This window comes from Phalacrocorax carbo, chromosome 26, assembly GCF_963921805.1.
Source record: "Phalacrocorax carbo chromosome 26, bPhaCar2.1, whole genome shotgun sequence".
NCBI lineage: Eukaryota > Metazoa > Chordata > Aves > Suliformes > Phalacrocoracidae > Phalacrocorax > Phalacrocorax carbo.
In genome coordinates this window covers 5,255,641-5,282,965 of record NC_087538.1, presented here as the reverse complement: position 1 = coordinate 5,282,965, position 27,325 = coordinate 5,255,641, and the positions used below count along the sequence as shown (strand labels likewise).

The following is a 27,325-nucleotide window of genomic DNA, read 5'->3' as shown; positions in this document are numbered from 1 at the left end:
GGGCCTTGACCAAAGGCACTGACCTCCCTGCCGGGCCCGGGGGCCGCATCCTGCGGGGTTTCTGCTCCGGTGCGCCTCAGGTGGGGACACAAGGAGAAATACTCGAGGTGTTGGGCACCTTCCCGAAGCCCGGACCCAACTTCAGAACGAAACTGGCCTCTAATCCTTCACTTTCTGCTGGCGGCATTACCACAGTTAGAGTTTTGGCCTCCGTGTCTCTATCACCGTCCCCCACAAAACTGCGATACCTGCAACGGAGAGCGCGCCCTGTGCACGGCCTAAATCCGCATAAGCCATGCCCGGAGCCCAGGCACGACTCACGACTCGCCCCTTTCCAGGGGCTTTTGTTCTGTTTCCCCACAGCCCACGTACCTGGTGGGCGTCCTGCCCCGAGCCGGCTGTGACGAGCCCGCGGCCCCCCTCCATCAAGCCTGGCTGCCGCAGATGTAGTCAGGAGGGCTCGAGAGGCTCCTTCCCAACGTCCTGCCACAGGTCCCGCGTGCCACGTCCTTAGACAGAGCCCCTCTCCCGACCGAGATTTGGGGGCCGCAGGAGCCGGGCCTAAGGGTGAGCTCAGCTCACCTCTTCAGGGAAGACAAAACCTGCCCTGGAGGAATCCCACCCTCTTTAAGACACTCTTTCCCTACTGACTCTGTCGGGCCCGGCTCACGATTTAGGCTTCCATCAGGCCTCCCCTGCGGTATTTCAAAAGGGCCGACCCTTTCTCTGGGTCTCGCTGCACCCCCTGCTCTCGGCGACGCGGCCGGGAGAGCGTCCGGCCGCTTGAGCTGCTCTTCCTGACAAATTCTGCTCACCTGCCTTTGCTTCGTTTGCCTCATTCTTTCCACCTTCCCACTAGACCGCGGCCTCCACGGTGTGTGTCCGTCCCGCTGCCTCGCGCATCGCCTTCCCAGTGAGCGGATGACTTTTGCCACCAGACGGGCTCCTCGCTCTGAGGGCGTTCCAATCGGCATCCCGAAACCAGGGCTTATTCCTTCCAGTGCCACTGGGACTGCTTCTCCAGCCTGAGGGGTGCCACAGGGAGAGGCTTCTGGCCACCCAGAACGAGCAGCCCCCAGCACCAGCCCACACGCCCCGGCGCCCTACGCGCGGCCGGCCCCTGGCACGGCATCCTTGCCTTAGGTACCTTTGCAGCCCACCCTGCGGGGCTTTCGCCGCACCGCACGGGCAGGCAGCCGCCCCTCGGGCGAGAGGAATGCCTCTTCCCTTCCAGGCGCCTTGCTCAGAGCCCCTGGCGCCGGGGCTGGGAGCTTCTCCCCGAGAACGCCTCGGTGCCGGCCGGAGGTCCTGCGACCGCGCGGATCCCTGGCGGGTCAGGAGCTCCTCGGTCCCCCCTGCGCCGCCAGAGCTCTCCCCGAAACCGGGACCGACCCTCCTGGGCGCGAGGCAGCGGCGAGAAGCAGGCCCTCCCTTCCCTGCAGCGCCGGGCGCAGGGGGGACGCTGCCGCCTCCCGCGCCCACCGGCTGGGCTTGGCTTTGGCATTTATCCATGGCGGGTAACGCCCCGCGCCCACCCGACCCGGAGCCGGTGACGGGACCCGCCGCCCCCTTCTTCCAGCGCTCGGCAGCCTCCCTGCTTTTCTAAACAGCTCAGGCTCCGGCGCGAATCGGAGCCAGGGCAGAGGCTCGAGGGGAGCGGGGGGGTCGGTCCTTTCCTGCCCCAACGGGGTCGGGGGTCGCCACCTGCCCCCGCCGGAATTCCCTGTCCCCGGGTTCCTGCCGCACTCCGGGCCAGCAAGTTCCCCTGTACCCCCGGCGGCAGGTTCGTGGCCTCCCCTTATCCCCACCCCCTCCTTTGGAGCAGGGTGTTTCCGCTGGCAGCCCTCGAATGCCGCAGAGCTGAGAGCTCTTGAGGAATGCCTTGCTGATACCCTCTTGCCTGGCCCAAGCCTCACTCGCTGCCCGCATAAACCTCTCGGGGGGGGGTTCCCCCCTGCCCCTGCCCCTTCCGTAACTACCCCCAACCCCTGGCTGGTAGGGCAGGGCGCTTGGGCGGGCATCGGGGGGCACGCGGGTGGAAGGGGCCCCCAGGGGTGCAGCCGGCCATGGGGGTCCCCATGGGGACATTTGGGGACCTCTCCCAACCAGGGGACCCAGCCCAGTGCCAAATCTGAATGGGGGTGGGGGTTTTGGGGTGCGGGGATTTATGGGATGGTTTGTTGTGGTTCTGTTTAAGAGCGCAGCCTGTTCAACCCTGCCCCATGGTGTCTCCCTCCGGCAGAGCCCCCTCCAACACAGACCATCGCCCATGCAGGGGGCACCATGCTCAGGTGACCATCACCCAAGGGAGACCATCCCCCCTGGGGGAGCATCTCCCAGGAGCCTTCGTCCCGCGTTGCCTCCTCATCTTCAGCAGCGCCTTCCACCGCCCCCGCGCCTTGCTCCACCTTCACCACGGCCTTCTCGGGGTTCTTCTCCTTGCTCGTCCACCCCATACCTGTGGGGACGAGAGAGGGGGACGGTGGGGGGTGGCGGGGGTGGGGGGTGGCGGTGGGGGGTCACCACCGCGCCCGCGGCCGCCCCTTCAACGCGCCCGGTCGCGCCGAGCTCTCGCCCGGCCATGGCGGACGCCGCGGGGGGCTGACGGAGCCCCCGCCGGCCGAGGGTCTGACCCCCAGCCGAGCCGGGGAGGGGGTTGGGGGGCGATGGGGGATGGGGGGGGGCATCCCCAAGGGGAAAACCCGGCTCCGGAGCGGGGACCTTCCCACCATTTCATGTCTCCGGCGTTTCGCTGCCCGATCCCGCTGCCCGCGCGCAGCCCCCCCCGCCACCGGCGCGTCCCTCCGAGGGGGCTTCGGCGCCCCCCCCCAAAAAAACCCTCCCCCCCCCGTATATATTAAAAAAAGCGGGGGGAAAGGGGTTTTCCACGCTGTTCCAACGCGGTGGGGGGATGCGGTGGGGGGACACGCCGGTGGGGGGGATGCGACCCGCGGGTGGTGCCCCCCCCCCCCCAAACCCACCTCCCCTGTCTCGGTGCCCACCGCCCCGCCGAGCTCTGGGTGCAGGGTGGGGGGGTGGGGGTGAAGGGGGGGGTGTCCCCAGCGCCGCTGCCGCCGCCGCCCCCTCCCACCGCTCGGCGGCTCAGCCTTGTCCCAGCCCCTTCCTGCGCCTCCGCACACGCAGCCGGGCTGCAACCGGCCCCCGGGGCGGGGGGGGCGGGGGGCGGGGGCGGGGGCGTCCTCCCCCGCCACTCCTCCCCCCGGGCACAGAGGGGCGGGGGGGGGCGGGGGAGCCCCGTCCCCTCCCCCTCCCCGGGGGAGAGCATCACCCTCGGGGCAGCTGCACCCCCACCCCCCCCCGGCGAGCATCAGTGGGGGAGGGGGGAGTCCCTGCCTCGGGGGGTGTCACCTTTGGGTGACCGGCGCCCCCCGGAGAGCGTCGCTCCTGGGGGGGGGGGCAGCAGCCATGGGGGAGAATCACCCGTTGGGGGGGTCATCATGTCCAGGAGAGCCCCCTCCAACTCCAACCATCACCCCTGCGGGGGGATCACCCATGGGGGGGCATCGTGTCCAGGAGAGCCCCCTCCAACCCAGACATCACCCCTGGGGGGGGCAGCACCCATGGGGGGGCATCACCCACATCTAGGGGAGCCCCCTCCAACCCAAACATTACGCATGGGGGGCACGGTCCTTGGGGGGGCATCATGTCCACGCTGACCCAGCACATCACCCCTGGGGAGGCAGCACCCATGGAGGGGGCATCAACCATGGGGGGTCATCACCCAAGGTAGACCATCACCCATGGAGGGGGCGTCATCCTCACGTGACCATCACCCAAGGGAGACCATCACCCATGGAGGGGGCACCATCCTCAGGTGACCATCACCCAAGGGAGACCATCACCCATGCAGGGGGCGTCATCCGCAGGTGACCATCACCCAAGGGAGACCATCACCCATGGAGGGGGCACCATCCTCAGGTGACCATCACCCAAGGGAGACCATCACCCATGGAGGGGGCGTAATCCTCACATGACCATCACCCAAGGGAGACCATCACCCATGGAGGGGGTGTCATCCTCAGGTGACCATCACCCAAGGGAGACCATCACCCACGGAGGGGGCGTCATCCTCAGGTGACCATCACCCAAGGGAGACCATCACCCATGGAGGGGGTGTCATCCTCATGTGGCCATCACCCAAGGGAGACCATCACCCATGGAGGGGGCGTCATCCTCAGGTGACCATCACCCAAGGGAGACCATCACCCATGGAGGGGGCACCATCCTCAGGTGACCATCACCCAAGGGAGACCATCACCCATGGAGGGGGCACCATCCTCAGGTGACCATCACCCAAGGGAGACCATCACCCACGGAGGGGGCGTCATCCTCACGTGACCATCACCCAAGGGAGACCATCCACCTGGGGGAGCATCTCCCAGGGGTTCAGCAAGGCCCCGCTGGGTGCAGCCTGGCCTTGCGTTTCTTGAACCATCTCTGGGTGCAGAAAGGGGTGACGGGAAGAGAGAACCAGCATCTGCTGAGGTTTTTCCCCCCCAACAACTGCAAATGTATTGGGGGTCGGTGAGATTTGGGGTTTAAAAGCCGCTGCCAGGGCAGGTCGGGGCTCTGCTGCCGACTTCCTCCAGCTCAGCCAGAAGCTGAAGAAAAAGAGAAGCTCCCTTTAGCTGCACCGTGCGTGGAGGGAAGTGGGACACGCACCCCTTGGAGATGCCTACGGGGCTCAGCGGTCACCAGCAGAAGGGTCCGCAGACAGGACCCTGTCCTCAGGCAGCAGCATTGTCAGGGCCTAATCAGGGCTTATTAGCATTACCAGGGCTAATTAGCATGAATGACCCTGATCAGCCCCACCTAGGACCAGCTGATGGCCCAGGGGCTCTCCTTAAGCCCAGCCCAGGGTGCTGGGCTCTGTTGGGGGGGCCATGGCCAAGGCTGAGCTGCAGCCCATGGTTCCTCCTGATGTGCAGACTTGGTTCCTGCCTCGACCCTGGACCTGCCTCATCCCTCTGGCTTTGCCTGATGATCCGGACCCTTGGCGGAACGTGGCTGCTCTGCAGGACCCTTCCTCCCCATCAAGTCACCCGCAGAGGTGTCAAGGAGAGAATTTTTATAGAAAAAGCCTATTTTATGAGTACATTGGAATGCGTGGGGAGGTGGTAGATGTCAGGAACTGAGCGCCTGGCCAGAGACCACCCCCAGCCCTTCAACTGGCCCCGTTTGATGAGGCTTTGGGGGCTGGAGGTGAAGTAGAGAGGAAGAGGGTGGAGATGTGCGGCTCCTTCTCCCCAGACTCTCATCTCGGTTCTGGCACTGGGGGGTTTCTCTTCCCTATCTCAGGGGGGTTCTGACGCCCTCGGGTCCCAACAGCCTGGTTGGGTCGGACTCTGCCCGTAGCAGAAGCACAAGGGCGTCTCAGCGGAAGCGCCTTGCTTGGAGACATCACCTTAGGAGAGGCGAATGTGCCTTAGCCACGGCTACATCTTGTCGCAGGCTCCAGCAGGAGCGGGGATAGCTCTGCTCAGGTGGGGGGGCCGCCATGGCTTCCCTGGGAGAGTCTCGGGGCGCCCTGGTGGCACGACGCAGCCGGCAGAGCCTTGGGCATTGATCATGGCTGCTCGTGGACAGCAGCATGGATTTCCCCGTCTTGGTCATGTCCTGCTGTCGGCGTGCGCGGGGCCCGTCGTCCCGTGGGGAGGGTCGGCAGGGGGATGCAGGAAGGGAGCAGAGGCTACTCCTTGCTGGGGACGCGTGGGGGCGAAGGAGGTGACTTCAGGGTGAGTTGAGCGGTCAGCTCCACCTGGAACCAGGGACGGATCCTCTCCCCACTCAAGGGGCCCATTGGGAAGGTGTAGAGCAGGTCTTGGTTGTCAGCGTTGAAGAAGGCTACCTTCTGTGCCTCAATGTCCAGGGAAACCCGAATTGTCTGGGGTCTCTGGGTGAGTGTAAGAGCTAAGCGATGAGGGAAGGTCAGAGCCCTATACTTGCCCCTGCTGTGTTCAATAGCCCAGATCCCATTTTCAGGATCCAGCTTGATCTTTCCCTTCCTCTTAGTGGACTCCTTGGCCACCCCCAGTGCCCAGACCCCTCCTTCCTCCATCCCCACATCCACATCCCAGAAGTATCTCCCGGAGGTGAATCCCTCCTGGCCCAGGACGCAGCACCAGTAGTCGTATCTCTCGGGGTTATCTGGCACCTCTTGCCGCGTGACTCCCCACCGTACGCTCTTCCCACCATCCGAGAGGATGAGCCGTGGGTGCGCCGTGTCCGCGTCCAGCGTGACGTGCACTGCGGGGAGAGGGGGAGAGCTCAGCTGGAGACCCCCGTTGCCTTTGGGGTCTCCTCAGGTGGGCACCCCTTGGAGAACTGATTTGTGGGACCTCAAGTGCCACAAAAAGAGAGAGAGAAAAAGGGAGATGTGGTGGGGAAAGGGAGCGGGGGGCATCAGAGCAGTTGGGGCGTGGAGGCTCAGCCCTCCATTTACCCACCCCCCCACCAGCAGCACAGGGGAAGAGACCCATGGAGAGGCAAAGCCCCACACCCCGGTACCTTCTTCCACTGGCACAAAGGTCTTCCTCCACCCTGAAAGCAAAGAGACGTGGTCACAAGCAGGTGCGGCGGCATGAGGAGGGGCCGTGGGGTGATTTGGGGTGGTGGTCCCCAGCGCTGCAGACCACTCCCAGCCATGCTTGCCTTTCATGTACTCAAATTTACCTTATTTGACAACGTAGATTCACCAAAATGGGAACATGGACATCCTTCCTGGTCCAGTTTGGGGGTTTTTAGTTAGCCCCTGGGAGTGTTTGCCATCACTCTTGGAGGGGGCTTGGTAACAAACCTGAGCAAGGCACATCCCATCCCCCTCGCCCCTCCCCCTGCCCCTGAATTCTGTGCTGTGTGAAAGACCACGCGGGTGGGGGAAGAGCAAGGATCAAACTTACGCAGCTCCGAGACATGTTTCTCTGAAAAAGAAAAGAGCAAGAACTGTTTTCAGTAAAAGCATGTGCTTGTTGGGCTCCAACCCTCATCCCCTGGTCCCTACGTAGCCACCAAAGCCACGGGTGTGTTAAGAGGTGCTTTGATGGTGCCAGAGCTCCAGAATCTGCCCAGGGAGGGGAGAGGGGATGGGAGGGGAAACCGGCTCGGAGGAAGGACTTTGGGGCACCCAAAGGGCTGGGAGGAGTTGGTGGGGTTGGTGCCACCAGAGAGTTGGGCTCAAGCTCGTGGGAAGCTGGATGACGAAGGGTTGGGGAAGGTCGTCTCCTTTGTTTAGGGGGTTTTGGGGGTGGAGGAAGCAAAGCAGGGCTTGTGTATTTCCATCTCCCGACCCCTGGAAGGGAAATAACAATATAACTAAAAGCAGGAAGAAATAGGCGGGATTGCTGGCAAATGCTCATTTGGTGGTGGGAACTTGTCCAGGCGCCCGAGGACCTCTTTGCTTTTCTGCTGCCTGGGGCTTTGGGAGTTGAGCTGAAGGAAGGGTTGGGTTGATGTTGGAAGGGGGGGCAGGTTTAATTTTGGGGGAGAACCTGCTGAACTGGTTGTCTGAAAGAGGGTTTTGATGGGCGGCGTGCCCTGATGCCAAGAGCAGAAGGGTGCCTTGGTCCTCCTCTCGCTTGAGGCCTCTCCGTCAGCCATGTGGCCATCAACGCTGGCGATTTGACGTTGGGCGCCAAGGGGAGATGGGGATTTATCGCTGTCTGGGGTGGCCTTTGGGGACAACCATGCCAAGGTGGGTTTCATTCCCTTGAGGATGAGGAAGCTGGTTTTCTTCCTCCATATTGCTACTCCTCCAAAGCCAGGGAGGCTGATTTTTGTTATTCCAGAATTCGGTTACCCCAAAGCCAAGCTCTCCTCAAAAGCTGTACCTGAGGTAGAATTCAACTCCTACAAACCTGCGGGCTACGGACGGGCTTCCTAAACCGCAGCCCATCTCCTCAGAGGTTTATTACCCAAAAATGAAGAGATTTGGTCTCCCCTAGGGTCGGTCACCCACGTTGGCCAGCCCCGACGGAGTCAGGCACTTGATCTGGTCCCGCATTTGCTCGCCCCCTCCCCGCTGCCTCATGAACTGCCGCCATGAAGCAAGCATCCCTCTGCAGCTCGTATTTTCCCCTCAGCGACAGAAAAACCCCACATCACTTACGGATTTCGGCATCGCGTTTCCCTGGAAGGAAAAGCAGGAATAACTGTGAGAGGAAGTTTCCTTCCTGACAGGAACTTGTGAGCGGCCTGGGGTACGGGAATGGGGCGGCAGCTCCGCACCAACGGCATCACTGGCAGAGCGTGGTTAGAAAAGGGGAAACAGCAGGAGGAAAACAGGGATTTCCCTAATTCCGTGTCTATTTGGTGTGCTTTCAGAATTTAAATGAAGTCTTTTCAACCCTTCCCCACCCCTCGTAATTCTGTCAAATGTCTTTTTGGTGTGAAATTACCCACCAAATGCCACTTTCAAGGCAAATCTAGGAGATGCACGCATGCGAGAGCCAACCCTCCCATGCTACCGAAACATCCCCACTCTATTTTCAATTGTGCGGGAGAAAAATAAAGTGTCTCTTACCAAGTTGTGTGGCTTGTTGGGCTGTAAGAGAGGAGAGAGAACATCACGTGGGTTAAAGGCAGGGTTCACCCACAGCTACGTCATGAGAGGTTGTGGGGAAAAGTGTCTCTTACCAATTTTTTTGGCTTGTTGGTCTGTAAGAGAGAAGAGAGATCGTGATGTGGGTTAAAGGAAGGTTTCACCCACACCTACGTCATGAGAGGTTGAGGGGAAAAGTGTCTCTTACCAAGTTGTGTGTCTTGTTGGGCTGTAAGAGAGAAGAGAGAACGTCACGTGGGTTAAAGGAAGGTTTCACCCACAGCTACGTGATGAGAGGTTGGGGGGAAAAGGTTCTCTTACCAATTTTTTTGGCTTGTTGGGCTGTAAGAGAGAAGAGAGAACGTCATGTGGGTTAAAGGCAGGGTTCACCCACAGCTACGTGATGAGAGGTTGGGGGAAAAAGTGTCTCTTACCAAGTTGTGTGTCTTGTTGGGCTGTAAGAGAGAAGAGAGAACGTCACTTCGGTTAAAGGAAGGGTTCACCCACAGCTATGTGATGAGAGGTTGGGGGCGGAAAAGGGTCTCTTACCAAGTTCTGTGGCATGTTGGGCTGTAAGGAAGAACAGAAAACGTAATGTCGGTTAATGGAGGGTTTCAACCACACCTATGTCACGCGAGGGTGACCAACAATGGGGACATTTTCGGTATGCTTTTGGTTGAGTCATGCTGTACTTGGGGTTTGGTGTGAATGTCTTTTTGGTGTGAAATTACCCAGCAAATGCCACTTTCAAGTCAAATCTCGGAGATGCACGCATGCGAGAGCCAACCCTCATCGCTATCGAAACATCCCCACCCTATTTAAGGACAAGGGAGAGAAAAATAAAGTGTCTCTTACCAAGTTGTGTGGCTTGTTGGGCTGTAAGAGAGATGAGAGAACGTGACGTGGGTTAAAGGCAGGGTTCACCCACACCTACGTCACGCGAGGGTGACCCACAATGGGGACATTTCAGGTGTGTTTTGGGTCGGCTGATGCTGGATTTGGGGTTTGGTGTGACATGGGGGTGTCTGGTGGTGTTGGAGCTCTGCCTCCTGCGCCTGCAGCCCCGGGGTTTGCTTTGAGGCTGTGGTGGTTCCCCCTGGTCAAGGGCATGAGCTCTTGGGGATGGAGATTCTGCGTTTGGGGCCTCCAAAGTGCTCTTTTTGGCATGTTTCAGTGGGACAGAGCTCGAGGGAGTCTGAAATGTGTGGGGGCAGCTGGTCCTCCCGTGAGCAGGTCCAGATCAATTCCGTGTGCTCTTGGGTGCTCAGAGACCCTCTTGGGTGCCCCAAAGTCCCCTTGCTCCTGCCTAATGCCTTACCTCGTAGCCGTGAGATGAAAAGAGGGAAGGCAACCAGGGAAGCGAAGCAGGCAGCCAGGGTCACGAAGAAAGCCACCTTCCAGGGATATTCCTTTGGGAAAATGGAGTCTGGAATAGGAAAATTGCCCCAGTTGGGTTAATCTGGGATGCAATGACGGGTGTACGTTGTGTGTTGGAGTGAACGTGCCTTTCCATAAACTTTGAGCATCTTTGTTGAAATATTTAGAACTGACGTTGATATTTCATATCGAAGTCTTTAATTTTAATTAAAAAATATCCTTGATTTATTCAAAATTTCTAAAAAACCAACGCTGTCACCAACTTTCTCCTTAAACAGTACTTGGATGCTCCTGATGGGATCCCTGATGCTCCACAGACCAGCTCCTCCTCCATCACACGCTCGTGATCCATGGAGCGCCACCGCCCAAGGGACCCGCCTGGGGCTGCAACAGCCCCCCATGACCAGAACCCTCCTCAGGGGCAGCCCACAACGATTGCGGGCATAAAATTCAGGGGCGAATCCCCTTATTTCCCACGTCTGGCTTTTAACAGCTCAATGCTGGTGGCCAATCACCTGAGATATAAATGGGCGCCTCCTTCTCCTGGGGAAGCCGCGTGTTCCTGACGGAACAGGACACGTTTTGTTCTGCGTTTCTTTGGATGACGATGGACTTCTCCACTTCAAAGAGGCCGCTCTGGTCTTGGGAGTCGGACTGGGTGACGGGCGGGAGCTGCTGGCCCTGGACATCTCTCCACACCATCTCAGGCTTTGGGTACCAGCCGGTCGCTCGACACCTCACTCGCACTCCCCCATCCTGGGCATCCTCCACGGAGAGGAGGGGGCTGGAACCTGAAGCTGGGACCAAAACCCCCACCTCTGTCAGCCAAACCGAGCGCCCGTCCCGGAGGAGACCTTCCCACAGCTCCTTCCACCCACAGCCACAAAGTCAGGGCAGCCCTGGCGAAAGACTCACGGAAACCTCTGAGCTTGGCCTGGAATTGGTGGCATTTCTCCCTCTTTGCCTCCTGCCCCAGATGAACCCAGAACCGCACGGACTTTCACTCTGGGCACACCCAAGCCTGGTTTGTTTCTCCGGAGGCTGGTGTTGCTCTCCTGGAGAGGTGTGAGGGCTTTGGCCGTGGGCCAGGCCCTGTTGTGCAGGGATCTGGGGCCAGGCAGGTGGGGAGATGCTGGCGAGGAGCTGGGCTGCCCAGCAGAGAGAGACCAGAGGGGATTTGTGCGTGGGGGTGGGCAAATGGGACATGCCGGGGGCGCGTCTTGTAGACAACCCTGACTCCTGCCTTTTACCTGCTACCTGCAGCTCCACAGAGGCTTCTTCATAAGAATCCCCATCTTGGACGCGACACCGGTACTGTCCCTCATCGCTCAGCCGGGTGCTGAGGATCCTCAAGGAAACGTTCCCAACAGAGAGGCCCTCCTTTGACAGCTCTGTCCTCCCCCGGTATTGGGGCAACTGGAAGGAGTAGTCGTCCCACCCGCTGCGGTAATAGTGGATGTGGTTGGAGATTATTGACTGAAACCACAGGACCTCCATGTTCTCGGCGTTCAGCCTCGGGGAGAGGCGGCAAGGCAGCACGACGTCTTCTCCCACGACGGCAGTGACCGGCTGGTCGGGTCCCAAGACCCTGAACTGGGCTGCGAAAGGTGGCGGGTGAGAAGAAGAGACGCCTGAGACACACGGGCACACGCGGTTCTGCTGCTGCCTCGGCGTGCACGTAATTGAGTTGGGTTTTTAAGGACTGTGCTTGGGTTCGTGGCACGTCTGGAAGTGCTGGAGGCAGAGCTTGGGGTCTTTTTAGACGGTCGAGGACTGGGCTGGCTCTGGAGCTCCACCCATGGAGATGACGGATCCCCAAACCCTCACCGCTTCGTAGGGCGCTTCCACCACCTCCCACGAGACCCCACACCTCGCTCTTTATCCCACCTGCCTTTTAAATACACCTTTTGCATCGTGTTAAGATGCCGGGGGGGAAAAATATATCCCAAAGGGTGGGTGTCACGGAAGAAGTTCTGGAGCTCCTTACCGCCCTCCAGCTCAGGGACGAGAAAGGCACAGGAGAAAATCACAGCACGAGCCAGGGCAGAGGTGACGCGAGGGAGGCAGGGGCGTGAGGAAACCAGCACCTTCCCATCCGCTTTCACTGGGGAAAGATGAACGGAGGGGAACGACAAATCCATTTAACACAACCGCGGGGGCGGTGCCGAGAGCACCCATTTGAAGGGGGTTTTGTAGATGAAGCCTGGACAGAAAACGCCGGAGAACTCGGCACTGGTGAAAAAGCGTGTAGGGTGGGTGGGATCAGTGGGCTCCCTGCACCAAGCCCTGCTCAGAGCGGGCCGAGGGGCTGGGTAGCTCTGGGTCCTGCCCGCGTGAGCTTGGTACCTCCAGGGATGGAGGTGCCCCTCCTCCCTCGACCTTTTCCCACCCACCCACAGAATAAAATACCCCCATTCTGCTGTCTCTGACGGTGCTCTTTGCACAGCCCGGGCTCAGGTCCGGCACTGCTGTCACAACTCTGCAAGGGCTCAGGGCTTCCCGCAAAGCCGGGAGGGCAGGAGGGAGAAAGGGGCAGTTTGGGGTGGTGGGAGCTGATTTTTGCAACCATGGGGCAGGGTTGAACAGGCTGCGCTCTTAAACAGAACCACAACAAACCATCCCATAAATCCCCCGCACCCCAAAACCCCCACCCCCATTCAGATTTGGCACTGGGCTGGGTCCCCTGGTTGGGGGAGGTCCCCAAATGTCCCCGTGGGGACCCCCATGGCCGGCTGCACCCCTGGGGGCCCCTTCCACCCGCGTGCCCCCCGATGCCCGCCCAAGCGCCCTGCCCTACCAGCCCTGCCTGCTGGGGTGCAGGCAGCCATCGCTCCTGGCGGGGGTGGGCTGCGATGCTGCGCTCCTGCCCCCCGCCGTGGGGCTGGGAAGGGGGAGACAACAGCGCAGCCCCACAAGGGACCTGAAACCGAGAGCAAAATTCCCTTTCCCTTCGTGCTTTATGGCTTCTGGGAAGGGAGGTGGGGCAGATCCGGGCGGGCACAAGCCCATAACTGCCTCCGAGACAAGGTCAAAGTACAAACCCTCAGGTCACACCTCCCCCTCTGTCCGTCCGTCCGTCCGTCCGTCCCGGGTGCATCGTCGCTGCTGCCCAAGGGCCGAGCGTGCAGCCGACCCCTGCCTGTGCGATTTACATCTCTCTCTCTATATATATATATACATGCAGTGCAGGCATTGCCTTTGCAAGAGCGTTTTTTCCCTCAAAGTCAGGCTTGTGATGTCACTGAACAACAGGCACCAGCAAAGACTGGAGGGACAACCTCTGAGCTCGTCCTAAAGGAGCCGTGGCCTTGGTCTGGAAAGCTGCTGGCTGATAAGGGCATGAGTCACAGCTCCCTTCCTCTCCCTTGAGCTGAGATACCGCCAGGAACTTCCTTAAAGCCTTTCAACGAGCTCACAGGTATCTCCCGCGACCCCTCCCACGCAAAAAATAGGGAAAACGGCTTTTTAGGAGGGCTAAATCTCAGGATCAGCTGCAGCGAGCCCTTCTTTAATTTCCCACGACAGCTTTGCTGCCGTCCACGCCTCCGCCTCTGCCTGTCCAACGCGCGGCGTGTTTAGGATGGGGGGTGAGGTTGGAAGCCAGCACCGGGCTGGGGTCGGCACCAGGAATAAACCTTTCGTTGCACCTTCCCCCGTCACTTCTGCACCAGGAATAAACCTTTCCGGGCACTTTTCCCCTTCGGTTTTTCCCCTTGTGCCACCTTTTGTTCTAATAAAGCGGAGCCCCAGTAAAAACAGACGCGTGGGAGCAGCTCAGAGAGTTTATTCTTTCCCATTTCGACACCCCAGGGAAGGGCATTTGCCAGACGCGGCTGCAATTATCAGTTTGAGGAGCAGAGGAGGGAAACAGGTTTAAGAGAAATACAAAGAAAGAGTTAAAAACCCACCCAGCAGAAGAGAAAAATCCCCCTCCTTTTGTTTCAGGCATTCCCACGCATTCCCTGGGTGCAACCACGTTGCCCCCAAGCCGCCCCCACCTCACGGGCCTCACGCACAGCCCACCCTTGGCTTTATCGATGAGTATCATTTGTTCAAAATGCAGAGCTCTGGGGATTTCTCACAGGGAAATGACTGCTGGGAATCAGCTTTCCTTGCCCGCCTGCCCCCATCGTGCTGAAAGCCTTGCACGGCGCCGGCTGGCGTCAGCGGGGACGAGGCACAAAGCACCGTTCTGGCCCCTCAGGACCACGTTTCTCAGCTGCGTCTCCTCCCAACCGGGGGGGGATGGGAGCGGGAAGAAGAGTGAAAGCCCCGTTGATGAACCTGAGCTTAAGGAAGGCAAAGCTACGCCCAAAGAGGTGGGGACTGGCAGCGCGTCGAGGGTTTGAGAGGGGAAAAGCAGAAAGAAGTCGACACGTGACGCTGCAGGAATCATTTTGCGCGGCCGAAGGCGCCCTAAGCGAGAGCGAAAGGGGCAAAGCCCTTACCCGGCGCCGCCGCCGCCTCGTAGCCTCCGGCATCACCCCGAGGGAGAACATCACCCCTGGGGGAGCACCATCCCCGCCATAGCCCCAGACAAAATGGGACTTTTTCTAAGCAAGCGCGAGCCACGGCGGGCTGGCAAAACAGAACCTGGCGGCCAGAGAAGGGAGGGGAGAGAGAGGGGAGCGCCTGTTTTACGCCTCTGACCTTGGAGAAGAGCCGAGAGGCTGATCAAAGGGAACATCCCGCCTCAGGAGGCACCGAGAGCTGGGTCACAGAGCCTGTAGTCAAAGGGAACCATGAGTCGGGGTGTTGGCAAGAGCTAACACGGAGGGGCCTCTAGGTGAACTCTCCCCATTAGAGCGCCCAGCATCCCCCAAAGCAGGGCAGAAACCCCCCTGCTCCAACGAGCCCCTCGCTCTCGGAGCACGCGTGGGGCACTGACAGGCAGCTGAACCTCTCGAGCGGAGCGAGACGAGGCCTGAGCAGCAGCTCGATGGGCGGCAGTGCGGGTGTGGGCTGTCACGGGCACAGGGCGCTGTGCCAACGCCTCGCAGCGCACGGCAGCTCTGTGCAGTCACCGCCCAGCCCCCAGCCCAGCCCCCAAACGGGCCCATCCAAACCCCGCGGCTCTGGGCGGGGGTTGGCGTTTTGCAGCGCGGGCGAAGGAACCCGCTCTTCGGGACCCCAGCTCTGGGGGCCCCGGTGGGGCCCGTGGCAGCCACCGCACCGCGCCTGCCTCACCCTTGGCCTGGCCCAGCGCCCGCTCCTCCCAGTGCTCTGCAGCTTCTTTGCTGAGGGCTCCAGCTCCAGCGTGAATTTCATTCCCTGCAGAGGCTCGAGAGGGGCGCGGGGGTCGCTCCTGTCGTGCCCCCGCTGAGCGGGCGGTCGCCACCTCCCCCCGCCGCCGATTCGGCGCCTTCTGGGCCCAGAAGTTCCCTTTCACCGCTGGGGACGTCCCCCCTGGCCTCCCCTTACCTCCCCCCCTCTCTGCGGCAGGGCGGCCCCGCTGCCAGGCTTTCCGCAGGCCCTCGCCAGCGCGGCGTGCGTTGCCGATACCCTCTCGCCCGGCCCCAGCGTTATTTACTGCCTCGGGAAGGTTCTCAGGGGTCAGTTGCCACCCCTCACGCTGACCCTCTCTTAACCACGACTAACTCCTGCGCTACCCCGCCGCATCCCAGAAGAACAGGCACGTTTGCCGTCGCAATTCCCCCCTTTGGGAGTTGCAGACGTTTCACCCGGGACGTCCATAATCTGTGGCCCGTGTTACGCTGCCGACAAAGACAGGCCTCGGCATCGCCGCCTTCATGCGGCTCGTTGTCGTTGCCAGGGTGGGCGTCGCAACCCCTGGAACAACCGAACCCGGGACCAAACCGCCCTGCGAGGGACCGTCCACCCGCCCTTCCAAACCCGAAGTCTGTGGCTCTCCGTCCCAGGCCGAGCGCGGCGCCCGCTCCCCAGGACCTGCCCGGCTTTCTGGCTTACAGGAATAACAGGAGGAGAATCGGGTCCCACGTGCTGCGGCTGCTGTTGTGGCTCTGTCCGTGTGTGAGGAGCACGTACCGTCTGCTCTCGGCCCTCTGCGGGCCTTGACCAAAGGCACTGACCTCCCTGCCGGGCCCGGGGGCCGCATCCTGCGGGGTTTCTGCTCCGGTGCGCCTCAGGTGGGGACACAAGGAGAAATACTCGAGGTGTTGGGCACCTTCCCGAAGCCCGGACCCAACTTCAGAACGAAACTGGCCTCTAATCCTTCACTTTCTGCTGGCGGCATTACAACAGTTAGAGTTTTGGCCTCCGTGTCTCTATCACCGTCCCCCACAAAACTGCAATACCTGCAACGGAGAGCGCGCCCTGTGCACGGCCTAAATCCGCATAAGCGATGCCCAGAGCCCAGGCACGACTCACGACTCGCCCCTTTCCAAGGGCTTTTGTTCTGTTTCCCCACAGCCCACGTACCTGGTGGGCGCCCTGCCCCGAGCCGGCTGTGACGAGCCCGCGGCCCCCCTCCATCAAGCCTGGCTGCCGCAGATGTAGTCAGGAGGGCTCGAGAGGCTCCTTCCCAACGTCCTGCCACAGGTCCCGCGTGCCACGTCCTTAGACAGAGCCCCTCTCCCGACCCAAATTTGGGGGCCGCAGGAGCCGGGCCTAAGGGTGAGCTCAGCTCACCTCTTCAGGGAAGACAAAACCTGCCCTGGAGGAATCCCACCCTCTTTAAGACACTCTTTCCCTACTGACTCTGTCGGGCCCGGCTCACGATTTAGGCTTCCATCAGGCCTCCCCTGCGGTATTTCAAAAGGGCCGACCCTTTCTCTGGGTCTCGCTGCACCCCCTGCTCTCGGCGACGCGGCCGGGAGAGCGTCCGGCCGCTTGAGCTGCTCTTCCTGACAAATTCTGCTCACTTGCCTTTGCTTCGTTTGCCTCATTCTTTCCACCTTCCCACTAGACCGCGGCCTCCACGGTGTGTGTCCGTCCCGCTGCCTCGCGCATCGCCTTCCCAGTGAGCGGATGACTTTTGCCACCAGACGGGCTCCTCGCTCTGAGGGCGTTCCAATCGGCATCCCGAAACCAGGGCTTATTCCTTCCAGTGCCACTGGGACTGCTTCTGCAGCCTGAGGGGTGCCACAGGGAGAGGCTTCTGGCCACCCAGAACGAGCAGCCACCAGCACCAGCCCATACGCCCCGGCGCCCTACGCGCGGCCGGCCCCTGGCACGGCATCCTTGCCTTAGGTACCTTTGCAGCCCACCCTGCGGGGCTTTCGCCGCACCGCACGGGCAGGCAGCCGCCCCTCGGGCGAGAGGAATGCCTCTTCCCTTCCAGGCGCCTTGCTCAGAGCCCCTGGCGCCGGGGCTGGGAGCTTCTCCCCGAGAACGCCTCGGTGCCGGCCGGAGGTCCTGCGACCGCGCGGATCCCTGGCGGGTCAGGAGCTCCTCGGTCCCCCCTGCGCCGCCAGAGCTCTCCCCGAAACCGGGACCGACCCTCCTGGGCGCGAGGCAGCGGCGAGAAGCAGGCCCTCCCTTCCCTGCAGCGCCGGGCGCAGGGGGGACGCTGCCGCCTCCCGCGCCCACCGGCTGGGCTTGGCTTTGGCATTTATCCATGGCGGGTAACGCCCCGCGCCCACCCGACCCGGAGCCGGTGACGGGACCCGCCGCCCCCTTCTTCCAGCGCTCGGCAGCCTCCCTGCTTTTCTAAACAGCTCAGGCTCCGGCGCGAATCGGAGCCAGGGCAGAGGCTCGAGGGGAGCGGGGGGGTCGGTCCTTTCCTGCCCCAACGGGGTCGGGGGTCGCCACCTGCCCCCGCCGGAATTCCCTGTCCCCGGGTTCCTGCCGCACTCCGGGCCAGCAAGTTCCCCTGTACCCCCGGCGGCAGGTTCGTGGCCTCCCCTTATCCCCACCCCCTCCTTTGGAGCAGGGTGTTTCCGCTGGCAGCCCTCGAATGCCGCAGAGCTGAGAGCTCTTGAGGAATGCCTTGCTGATACCCTCTTGCCTGGCCCAAGCCTCACTCGCTGCCCGCATAAACCTCTCGGGGGGTGGTTCCCCCCTGACCCTGCCCCTTCCGTAACTACCCCCAACCCCTGCGCGGTCCCAGTTCATCCCAGAAGGAAGCGTTTGAGGTACCAAGAAGATGCCGAGAACTGGGCGATAAAGCCTGTACTCGGGGAGGACACCTGATTGGGGTGTTGGTAAGACCTGAAACTGGGGGTCCTTTAGGTGAGCTGTCCCCATGAGAAGACTGAAAGTCACCCCCAAAGGGCAGGGAACCCCTGCTCTTACAACCCCCTCCCTCTCTGGGCAGGCGCGGGGCATTTCAAGGGGGCTGCAGAGGTCAGGAGAGGGGGGGCAGGACCCAAGGGGGGATGAGCTGGGGGAGGCGGTGGGGGCGAACGTCGGCCGTTCTTGGCACAGGGAACTATACCGATGCCTCGCAGTGTCTCGGGGCGGGCTGCAGCTTTGTGCAGTCACCGCCCAGCCCCGTCTTTGTCCAAAAACCCCTCGGCTTTGGGTGGCGTTTGGCGTTTTGCACAGCGGGCGAAGGAAGCTGCGTTTCAGGGTCACAGTTGCGCCCTCCCTGCGCAGGACCCGGGAGAGGAAGGAAGCGGACAAGGCTTTTGCTCTCGGTTTCAGGTCCCTTGTGGGGCTGCACTGTTGCCTCCCCCTTCCCAGCCCCACGGCGGGGGGCAGGAGCGCAGCACCGCAGCCCACCCCCGCCAGGAGCGATGGCTGCCTGCACCCCAGCAGGCAGGGCTGGTAGGGCAGGGCGCTTGGGCGGGCATCGGGGGGCACGCGGGTGGAAGGGGCCCCCAGGGGTGCAGCCGGCCATGGGGGTCCCCACGGGGACATTTGGGGACCTCCCCCAAGCAGGGGACCCAGCCCAGGGCCAAATCTGAATGGGGGTGGGGGTTTTGGGGTGCGGGGATTTATGGGATGGTTTGTTGTGGTTCTGTTTAAGAGCGCAGCCTGTTCAACCCTGCCCCATGGTGTCTCCCTCCGGCAGAGCCCCCTCCAACACAGACCATCACCCATGGAGGGGGCACCATCCTCACGTGAACATCACCCAAGGGAGACCATCACCCATGGAGGGGGCACCATCCTCACGTGAACATCACCCAAGGGAGACCATCACCCATGGAGGGGGCACCATCCTCACGTGAACATCACCCAAGGGAGACCATCACCCATGGAGGGGGCGTCATCCTCAGGTGACCATCACCCAAGGGAGACCATCACCCATGGAGGGGGCGTCATCCTCAGGTGACCATCACCCAAGGGAGACCATCACCCATGGAGGGGGCGTCATCCTCACGTGACCATCACCCAAGGGAGACCATCACCCATGGAGGGGGCGTCATCCTCACGTGACCATCACCCAAGGGAGACCATCACCCATGGAGGGGGTGTCATCCTCAGGTGACCATCACCGAAGGTAGACCATCCATCTCCCAGGGGTTCAGCAAGGCCCCTCAGGCAGCATTGTCAGGGCCTAATCAGGGCTTATTAGCATTATCAGGGCTAATTAGCATGAATGACCCTGATCAGCCCCACCTAGGACCAGCTGATGGCCCAAGGGCTCTCCTTAAGCCCAGCCCAGGGTGCTGGGCTCTGTTGGGGGGGGCCATGGCCAAGGCTGAGCTGCAGCCCATGGTTCCTCCTGATGTGCAGACTTGGTTCCTGCCTCGACCCTGGACCTGCCTCATCCCTCTGGCTTTGCCTGATGATCCGGACCCTTGGCGGAACGTGGCTGCTCTGCAGGACCCTTCCTCCCCATCAAGTCACCCACAGAGGTGTCAAGGAGAGAATTTTTATAGGAAAAGCCTATTTTATGAGTACATTGGAATGCGTGGGGAGGTGGTAGATGTCAGGAACTGAGCGCCTGGCCAGAGACCACCCCCAGCCCTCCAACTGGCCCCGTTTGATGAGGCTTTGGGGGCTGGAGGTGAAGTAGAGAGGAAGAGGGTGGAGATGTGCGGCTCCTTCTCCCCAGACTCTCATCTCGGTTCTGGCACTGGGGGGTTTCTTTCCCCTATCTCAGGGGGGTTCTGACGCCCTCGGGTCCCAACAGCCTGGTTGGGTCGGACTCTGCCCGTAGCAGAAGCACAAGGGCGTCTCAGCGGAAGCGCCTTGCTTGGAGACATCACCTTAGGAGAGGCGAATGTGCCTTAGCCACGGCTACATCTTGTCGCAGGCTCCAGCAGGAGCGGGGATAGCTCTGCTCAGGTGGGGGGGCCGCCATGGCTTCACTGGGAGAGTCTCGGGGCGCCCTGGTGGCACGACGCAGCCGGCAGAGCCTTGGGCATTGATCATGGCTGCTCGTGGACAGCAGCATGGATTTCCCCGTCTTGGTCATGTCCTGCTGTCGGCGTGCGCGGGGCCCGTCGTCCCGTGGGGAGGGTCGGCAGGGGGATGCAGGAAGGGAGCAGAGGCTCCTCCTCACTGGGGACGGGTGGGAGTGAAGGAGGTGACTTCAGGGTGAGCTGGGCGGTCAGCTCCACCTGGAACCAGGGACGGATCCTCTCCCCACTCAAGGGGCCCATTGGGAAGGTGTAGAGCAGGTCTTGGTTGTCAGCGTTGAAGTATTCTACCTTCTGTGCCTCAATGTCCAGGGAAACCCGAATTGTCTGGGGTCTCTGGGTGAGTGTAAGAGCTAAGCGATGAGGGAAGGTCAGAGCCCTATACTTGCCCCTGCTGTGTTCAATAGCCCAGATCCCATTTTCAGGATCCAGCTTGATCTTTCCCTTCCTCTTAGTGGACTCCTTGGCCACCCCCAGTGCCCAGACCCCTCCTTCCTCCATCCCCACATCCACATCCCAGAAGTATCTCCCGGAGGTGAATCCCTCCTGGCCCAGGACGCAGCACCAGTAGTCGTATCTCTCGGGGTTATCTGGCACCTCTTGCCGCGTGTCTCCGCACCGTACGCTCTTCCCACCATCCGAGAGGATGAGCCGTGGGTGCGCCGTGTCCGCGTCCAGCGTGACGTGCACTGCGGGGAGAGGGGGAGAGCTCAGCTGGAGACCCCCGTTGCCTTTGGGGTCTCCTCAGGTGGGCTCCCCTTGGAGAACTGATTTGTGGGACCTCAAGTGCCACAAAAAGAGAGAGAGAAAAAGGGAGATGTGGTGGGGAAAGGGAGCGGGGGGCATCAGAGCAGTTGGGGCGTGGAGGCTCAGCCCTCCATTTACCCACCCCCCCACCAGCAGCACAGGGGAAGAGACCCATGGAGAGGCAAAGCCCCACACCCCGGTACCTTCTTCCACCGGGTAGATGGTGTTTCTCCACCCTGAAAGCAAAGAGACGTGGTCACAAGCAGGTGCGGCGGCATGAGGAGGGGCCGTGGGGTGATTTGGGGTGGTGGTCCCCAGCGCTGCAGACCACTCCCAGCCATGCTTGCCTTTCATGTACTCAAATTTACCTTATTTGACAACGTAGATTCACCAAAATGGGAACATGGACATCCTTCCTGGTCCAGTTTGGGGTTTTTAGTTAGCCCCTGGGAGTGTTTGCCATCACTCTTGGAGGGGGCTTGGTAACAAACCTGAGCAAGGCACATCCCTCCCCATGATAGAACAATCTGTTTTTTAAGTGTGTTTTAAAATTTCTGCAGGGATATTTTGCTGAACTGGTTGTCTGAAAGAGGATTTTGATCCACGTTGGCCAGCCCCGATGGAGTCAGGCACTTGATCTGGTCCCGCATTTGCTCGCCCCCTCCCCGCTGCCTCATGAACTGCCGCCATGAAGCAAGCGTCCCTCTGCAGCTCGTATTTTCCCCTCAGCGACAGAAAAACCCCACATCACTTACGGATTTCGGCATCGCGTTTCCCTGGAAGGAAAAGCAGGAATAACTGTGAGAGGAAGTTTCCTTCCTGACAGGAACTTGTGAGCGGCCTGGGGTACGGGAATGGGGCGGCAGCTCCGCACCAACGGCATCACTGGCAGAGCGTGGTTAGAAAAGGGGAAACAGCAGGACGAAAACAGGGATTTCCCTAATTCCGTGTCTATTTGGTGTGCTTTCAGAATTTAAATGAAGTCTTTTCAACCCTTCCCCACCCCTCGTAATTCTGTCAAATGTCTTTTTGGTGTGAAATTACCACCAAATGCCCCTTTCAGGGCAAATCTAGGAGATGCATGCATGCGAGAGCCAACCCTCCCATGCTACCGAAACATCCCCACTCTATTTTCAATGGCGCAGGAGAAAAATAAAGTGTCTCTTACCAAGTTGTGTGTCTTGTTGGGCTGTAAGAGAGAAGAGAGAACGTGACGTGGGTTAAAAGAAGGTTTCACTGACAGCTACGTGATGAGAGGTTGGGGGGAAAAGTGTCTCTTACCAATTTTTTTGGCTTGTTGGGCTGTAAGAGAGAAGAGAGAACGTCATGTGGGTTAAAGGCAGGGTTCACCCACAGCTACGTCATGAGAGGTTGGGGGGAAAAGGGTCTCTTACCAATTTGTGAGGCTTGTTGGGCTGTAAGAGAGAAGAGAGAACGTCACGTGGGTTAAAGGAAGGTTTCACTGAGAGCTACGTGATGAGAGGTTGGGGGGAAAAGTGTCTCTTACCAAGTTGTGTGTCCTGTTGGGCTGTAAGAGAGAAGAGAGAACGTCACTTGGGTTAAATGAAGGGTTCACCCACAGCTACGTGATGAGAGGTTGGGGGGAAAAGGGTCTCTTACCAAGTTGTGTGTCTTGTTGGGCTGTAAGAGAGAAGAGAGAACATCACGTGGGTTAAAGGCAGGGTTCACCCACAGCTACGTGATGAGAGGTTGTGGGGAAAAGTGTCTCTTACCAATTTTTTTGGCTTGTTGGTCTGTAAGAGAGAAGAGAGATCGTGATGTGGGTTAAAGGAAGGTTTCACCCACACCTACGTCATGAGAGGTTGGGGGGAAAAGTGTCTCTTACCAAGTTGTGTGTCTTGTTGGGCTGTAAGAGAGAAGAGAGAACGTCACGTGGGTTAAAGGCAGGGTTCACCCACAGCTACGTGATGAGAGGTTGGGGGGAAAAGGTTCTCTTACCAATTTTTTTGGCTTGTTGGGCTGTAAGAGAGAAGAGAGAACGTCATGTGGGTTAAAGGCAGGGTTCACCCACAGCTACGTGATGAGAGGTTGGGGGAAAAAGTGTCTCTTACCAAGTTGTGTGTCTTGTTGGGCTGTAAGAGAGAAGAGAGAACGTCACTTCGGTTAAAGGAAGGGTTCACCCACAGCTATGTGATGAGAGGTTGGGGGCGGAAAAGGGTCTCTTACCAAGTTCTGTGGCATGTTGGGCTGTAAGGAAGAACAGAAAACGTAATGTCGGTTAATGGAGGGTTTCAACCACACCTATGTCACGCGAGGGTGACCAACAATGGGGACATTTTCGGTATGCTTTTGGTTGAGTCATGCTGTACTTGGGGTTTGGTGTGAATGTCTTTTTGGTGTGAAATTACCCAGCAAATGCCACTTTCAAGTCAAATCTCGGAGATGCACGCATGCGAGAGCCAACCCTCATCGCTATCGAAACATCCCCACCCTATTTAAGGACAAGGGAGAGAAAAATAAAGTGTCTCTTACCAAGTTGTGTGGCTTGTTGGGCTGTAAGAGAGATGAGAGAACGTGACGTGGGTTAAAGGCAGGGTTCACCCACACCTACGTCACGCGAGGGTGACCCACAATGGGGACATTTCAGGTGTGTTTTGGGTCGGCTGATGCTGGATTTGGGGTTTGGTGTGACATGGGGGTGTCTGGTGGTGTTGGAGCTCTGCCTCCTGCGCCTGCAGCCCCGGGGTTTGCTTTGAGGCTGTGGTGGTTCCCCCTGGTCAAGGGCATGAGCTCTTGGGGATGGAGATTCTGCGTTTGGGGCCTCCAAAGTGCTCTTTTTGGCATGTTTCAGTGGGACAGAGCTCGAGGGAGTCTGAAACGTGTGGGGGCAGCTGGTCCTCCCGTGAGCAGGTCCACGTCATTCCGTGTGCTCTTGGGTGCTCAGAGACCCTCTTGGGTGCCCCAAAGTCCCCTTGCTCCTGCCTAATGCCTTACCTCGTAGCCGTGAGATGAAAAGAGGGAAGGCAACCAGGGAAGCGAAGCAGGCAGCCAGGGTCACGAAGAAAGCCACCTTCCAGGGATATTCCTTTGGGAAAATGGAGTCTGGAATAGGAAAATTGCCCCAGTTGTGTTAATCTGGGATGCAATGACGGGTGTACGTTGTGTGTTGGAGTGAACGTGCCTTTCCGTAAACTTTGAGCATCTTTGTTGAAATATTTAGAACTGACGTTTATATAGAACAGAGTGTTCTTCACTTTTAATAAAATAATCCTTGATTTATTAATGGTCCTTAGAAACCTACACTGACACCAACTTTCTCCTAAAACAGTACTTGGATGCTCCTAATGGGATCCCTGATGCTCCACAGACCAGCTCCTCCTCCATCACGCGCTCGTGATCCATGGAGCGCTGCAGCCCAAGGGACCCGCCTGGGGCTGCAACAGCCCCCCATGACCAGAACCCTCCTCAGGGGCAGCCCACAACGACTGCGGGCATAAAATTCAGGGGCGAATCCCCTTATTTCCCACGTCTGGCTTTTAACAGCTCAATGCTGGTGGCCAATCACCTGAGATATAAATGGGCGCCTCCTTCTCCTGGGGAAGCCGCGTGTTCCTGACGGAACAGGACACGTTTTGTTCTGCGTTTCTTTGGATGACGATGGACTTCTCCACTTCAAAGAGGCCGCTCTGGTCTTGGGAGTCGGACTGGGTGACGGGCGGGAGCTGCTGGCCCTGGACATCTCTCCACACCATCTCAGGCTTTGGGTACCAGCCGGTCGCTCGACACCTCACTCGCACTCCCCCATCCTGGGCATCCTCCACGGAGAGGAGGGGGCTGGAACCTGAAGCTGGGACCAAAACCCCCACCTCTGTCAGCCAAACCGAGCGCCCGTCCCGGAGGAGACCTTCCCACAGCTCCTTCCACCCACAGCCACAAAGTCAGGGCAGCCCTGGCGAAAGACTCACGGAAACCTCTGAGCTTGGCCTGGAATTGGTGGCATTTCTCCCTCTTTGCCTCCTGCCCCACATGAACCCAGAACCGCACGGACTTTCACTCTGGGCACACCCAAGCCTGATTTGTTTCTCCGGAGGCTGGTGTTGCTCTCCTGGAGAGGTGTGAGGGCTTTGGCCGTGGGCCAGGCCCTGTTGTGCAGGGATCTGGGGCCAGGCAGGTGGGGAGATGCTGGCGAGGAGCTGGGCTGCCCAGCAGAGAGAGACCAGAGGGGATTTGTGCGTGGGGGTGGGCAAATGGGACATGCCGGGGGCACGTCTTGTAGACAACCCTGACTCCTGCCTTTTACCTGCTACCTGCAGCTCCACAGAGGCTTCTTCATAAGAATCCCCATCTTGGACGAGACACCGGTACTGTCCCTCATCGCTCAGCCGGGTGCTGAGGATCCTCAAGGAAACGTTCCCAACAGAGAGGCCCTCCTTTGACAGCTCTGTCCTCCCCCGGTATTGGGGATTCTGCAAGGAGTAGTCGTCCTGCCCATTGCGGTAGACATGGATGTACATTGGGAGTGTTGACCAAAACCACAGGACCTCCATGTTCTCAGCGTTCAGCCTCGGGGAGAGGCGGCAAGGCAGCACGACGTCTTCTCCCACGACGGCAGTGACCGGCTGGTCGGGTCCCAAGACCCTGAACTGGGCTGCGAAAGGTGGCGGGTGAGAAGAAGACACGCCTGAGACACACGGGCACACGCGGTTCTGCTGCTGCCTCGGTGTGCACGTAATTGAGTTGGGTTTTAAGGACTGTGGTTGGGTTCGTGGCACATCTGGAAGTGCTGGAGGCAGAGCTTGGGGTCTTTTTAGACGGTCGAGGACTGGGCTGGCTCTGGAGCTCCACCCATGGAGATGACGGATCCCCAAACCCTCACCGCTTCGTAGGGCGCTTCCACCACCTCCCACGAGACCCCACACCTCGCTCTTTATCCCACCTGCCTTTTAAATACACCTTTTGCATCGTGTTAAGATGCCGGGGGGGAAAAATATATCCCAAAGGGTGGGTGTCACGGAAGAAGTTCTGGAGCTCCTTACCGCCCTCCAGCTCAGGGACGAGAAAGGCACAGGAGAAAATCACAGCACGAGCCAGGGCAGAGGTGACGCGAGGGAGGCAGGGGCGTGAGGAAACCAGCACCTTCCCATCCGCTTTCACTGGGGAAAGATGAACGGAGGGGAACGACAAACCCATTTAACACAACCGCGGGGGCGGTGCCGAGAGCACCCATTTGAAGGGGGTTTTGTAGATGAAGCCTGGACAGAAAACGCTGGAGAACTCGGCACTGGTGAAAAAGCGTGTAGGGTGGGTGGGATCAGTGGGCTCCCTGCACCAAGCCCTGCTCAGAGCGGGCCGAGGGGCTGGGTAGCTCTGGGTCCTGCCCGCGTGAGCTTGGTACCTCCAGGGATGGAGGTGCCCCTCCTCCCTCGACCTTTTCCCACCCACCCACCGAATAAAATACCCCCATTCTGCTGTCTCTGACGGTGCTCTTTGCACAGCCCGGGCTCAGGTCCGGCACTGCTGTCACAACTCTGCAAGGGCTCAGGGCTTCCCGCAAAGCCGGGAGGGCAGGAGGGAGAAAGGGGCAGTTTGGGGTGGTGGGAGCTGATTTTTGCAACCATGGGGCAGGGCTGAACAGGCTGCGCTCTTAAACAGAACCACAACAAACCATCCCATAAATCCCCGCACCCCAAAACCCCCACCCCCATTCAGATTTGGCCCTGGGCTGGGTCCCCTGGTTGGGGGAGGTCCCCAAATGTCCCCGTGGGGACCCCCATGGCCGGCTGCACCCCTGGGGGCCCCTTCCACCCGCGTGCCCCCCGATGCCCGCCCAAGCGCCCTGCCCTACCAGCCCTGCCTGCTGGGGTGCAGGCAGCCATCGCTCCTGGCGGGGGTGGGCTGCGGTGCTGCGCTCCTGCCCCCCGCCGTGGGGCTGGGAAGGGGGAGACAACAGCGCAGCCCCACAAGGGACCTGAAACCGAGAGCAAAATTCCCTTTCCCTTCGTGCTTTATGGCTTCTGGGAAGGGAGGTGGGGCAGATCCGGGCGGGCACAAGCCCATAACTGCCTCCGAGACAAGGTCAAAGTACAAACCCTCAGGTCACACCTCCCCCTCTGTCCGTCCGTCCGTCCGTCCGTCCCGGGTGCATCGTCGCTGCTGCCCAAGGGCCGAGCGTGCAGCCGACCCCTGCCTGTGCGATTTACATCTCTCTCTCTATATATATATATATGCAGTGCAGGCATTGCCTTTGCAAGAGCGTTTTTTCCCTCAAAGTCAGGCTTGTGATGTCACTGAACAACAGGCACCAGCAAAGACTGGGGGGACAACCTCTGAGCTCGTCCTAAAGGAGCCGTGGCCTTGGTCTGGAAAGCTGCTGGCTGATAAGGGCATGAGTCACAGCTCCCTTCCTCTCCCTTGAGCTGAGATACCGCCAGGAACTTCCTTAAAGCCTTTCAAC

General features: G+C 59.9%; 2 protein-coding genes and 1 long non-coding RNA gene across 11 annotated transcripts in view; all 3 read right to left on the bottom strand.

Moving 5' to 3' along the window:
- Positions 1–27,325, bottom strand: part of LOC135317600 (butyrophilin subfamily 1 member A1-like) — a 72,322-nt gene that overhangs the window by 9,992 nt on the left and 35,005 nt on the right. Inside the window, exons 1-10 of one of the 9 annotated variants that reach the window (XM_064473941.1) lie at positions 26,717–27,166; positions 25,908–26,024; positions 25,172–25,519; positions 24,437–24,718; positions 23,866–23,973; positions 23,404–23,424; positions 9,413–9,433; positions 8,540–8,560; positions 8,126–8,146; positions 6,921–6,941 (exon numbers count right to left, since the gene is read on the bottom strand). In XM_064473941.1, coding sequence (XP_064330011.1) covers positions 6,921–6,941; positions 8,126–8,146; positions 8,540–8,560; positions 9,413–9,433; positions 23,404–23,424; positions 23,866–23,973; positions 24,437–24,718; positions 25,172–25,519; positions 25,908–26,024; positions 26,717–26,747 — 991 coding nt within the window. In that variant the 5' untranslated portion in view covers positions 26,748–27,166. Of the gene's footprint in view, positions 1–6,920; positions 6,942–8,125; positions 8,256–8,539; positions 8,561–9,412; positions 9,434–9,875; positions 9,984–10,449; positions 10,732–11,184; positions 11,533–11,921; positions 12,039–12,343; positions 12,575–12,731; positions 13,042–20,533; positions 20,853–21,052; positions 21,147–21,665; positions 21,796–23,403; positions 23,425–23,865; positions 23,974–24,436; positions 24,719–25,171; positions 25,520–25,907; positions 26,025–26,716; positions 27,168–27,325 lie in introns of those variants that run through there. The other 8 variants (XM_064473942.1, XM_064473943.1, XM_064473945.1 and 5 more) reach the window with 8 other exon arrangements.
- Positions 2,187–3,223, bottom strand: LOC135317656 (uncharacterized). The gene is made up of 2 exons (XR_010376400.1): positions 2,982–3,223; positions 2,187–2,458 (listed from the first exon to the last, which is right to left on the bottom strand). It is a non-coding gene; the product is annotated as an uncharacterized LOC135317656 (long non-coding RNA).
- LOC135317636 (butyrophilin subfamily 1 member A1-like) lies at positions 5,075–6,768 on the bottom strand. The gene is made up of 2 exons (XM_064474049.1): positions 6,529–6,768; positions 5,075–6,267 (listed from the first exon to the last, which is right to left on the bottom strand). Exons 1-2 carry the CDS (start codon positions 6,677–6,679, stop codon positions 5,711–5,713), a joined length of 708 nt encoding a protein of 235 aa, XP_064330119.1. The 5' UTR covers positions 6,680–6,768; the 3' UTR covers positions 5,075–5,710.

What these genes read in the sequence shown, in the direction of transcription:
- LOC135317636 (XM_064474049.1), bottom strand. Translation starts at nt 6,679, where the DNA reads ATGAAAGGCAAGCATGGCTGGGAGTGGTCTGCAGCGCTGGGGACCACC. An exon ending in CTTTGTGCCAGTGGAAGAAG is followed by an intron (nt 6,268 to 6,528) that starts GTACCGGGGTGT and finishes CTCTCCCCGCAG; the next exon opens with TGCACGTCACGCTGGACGCG.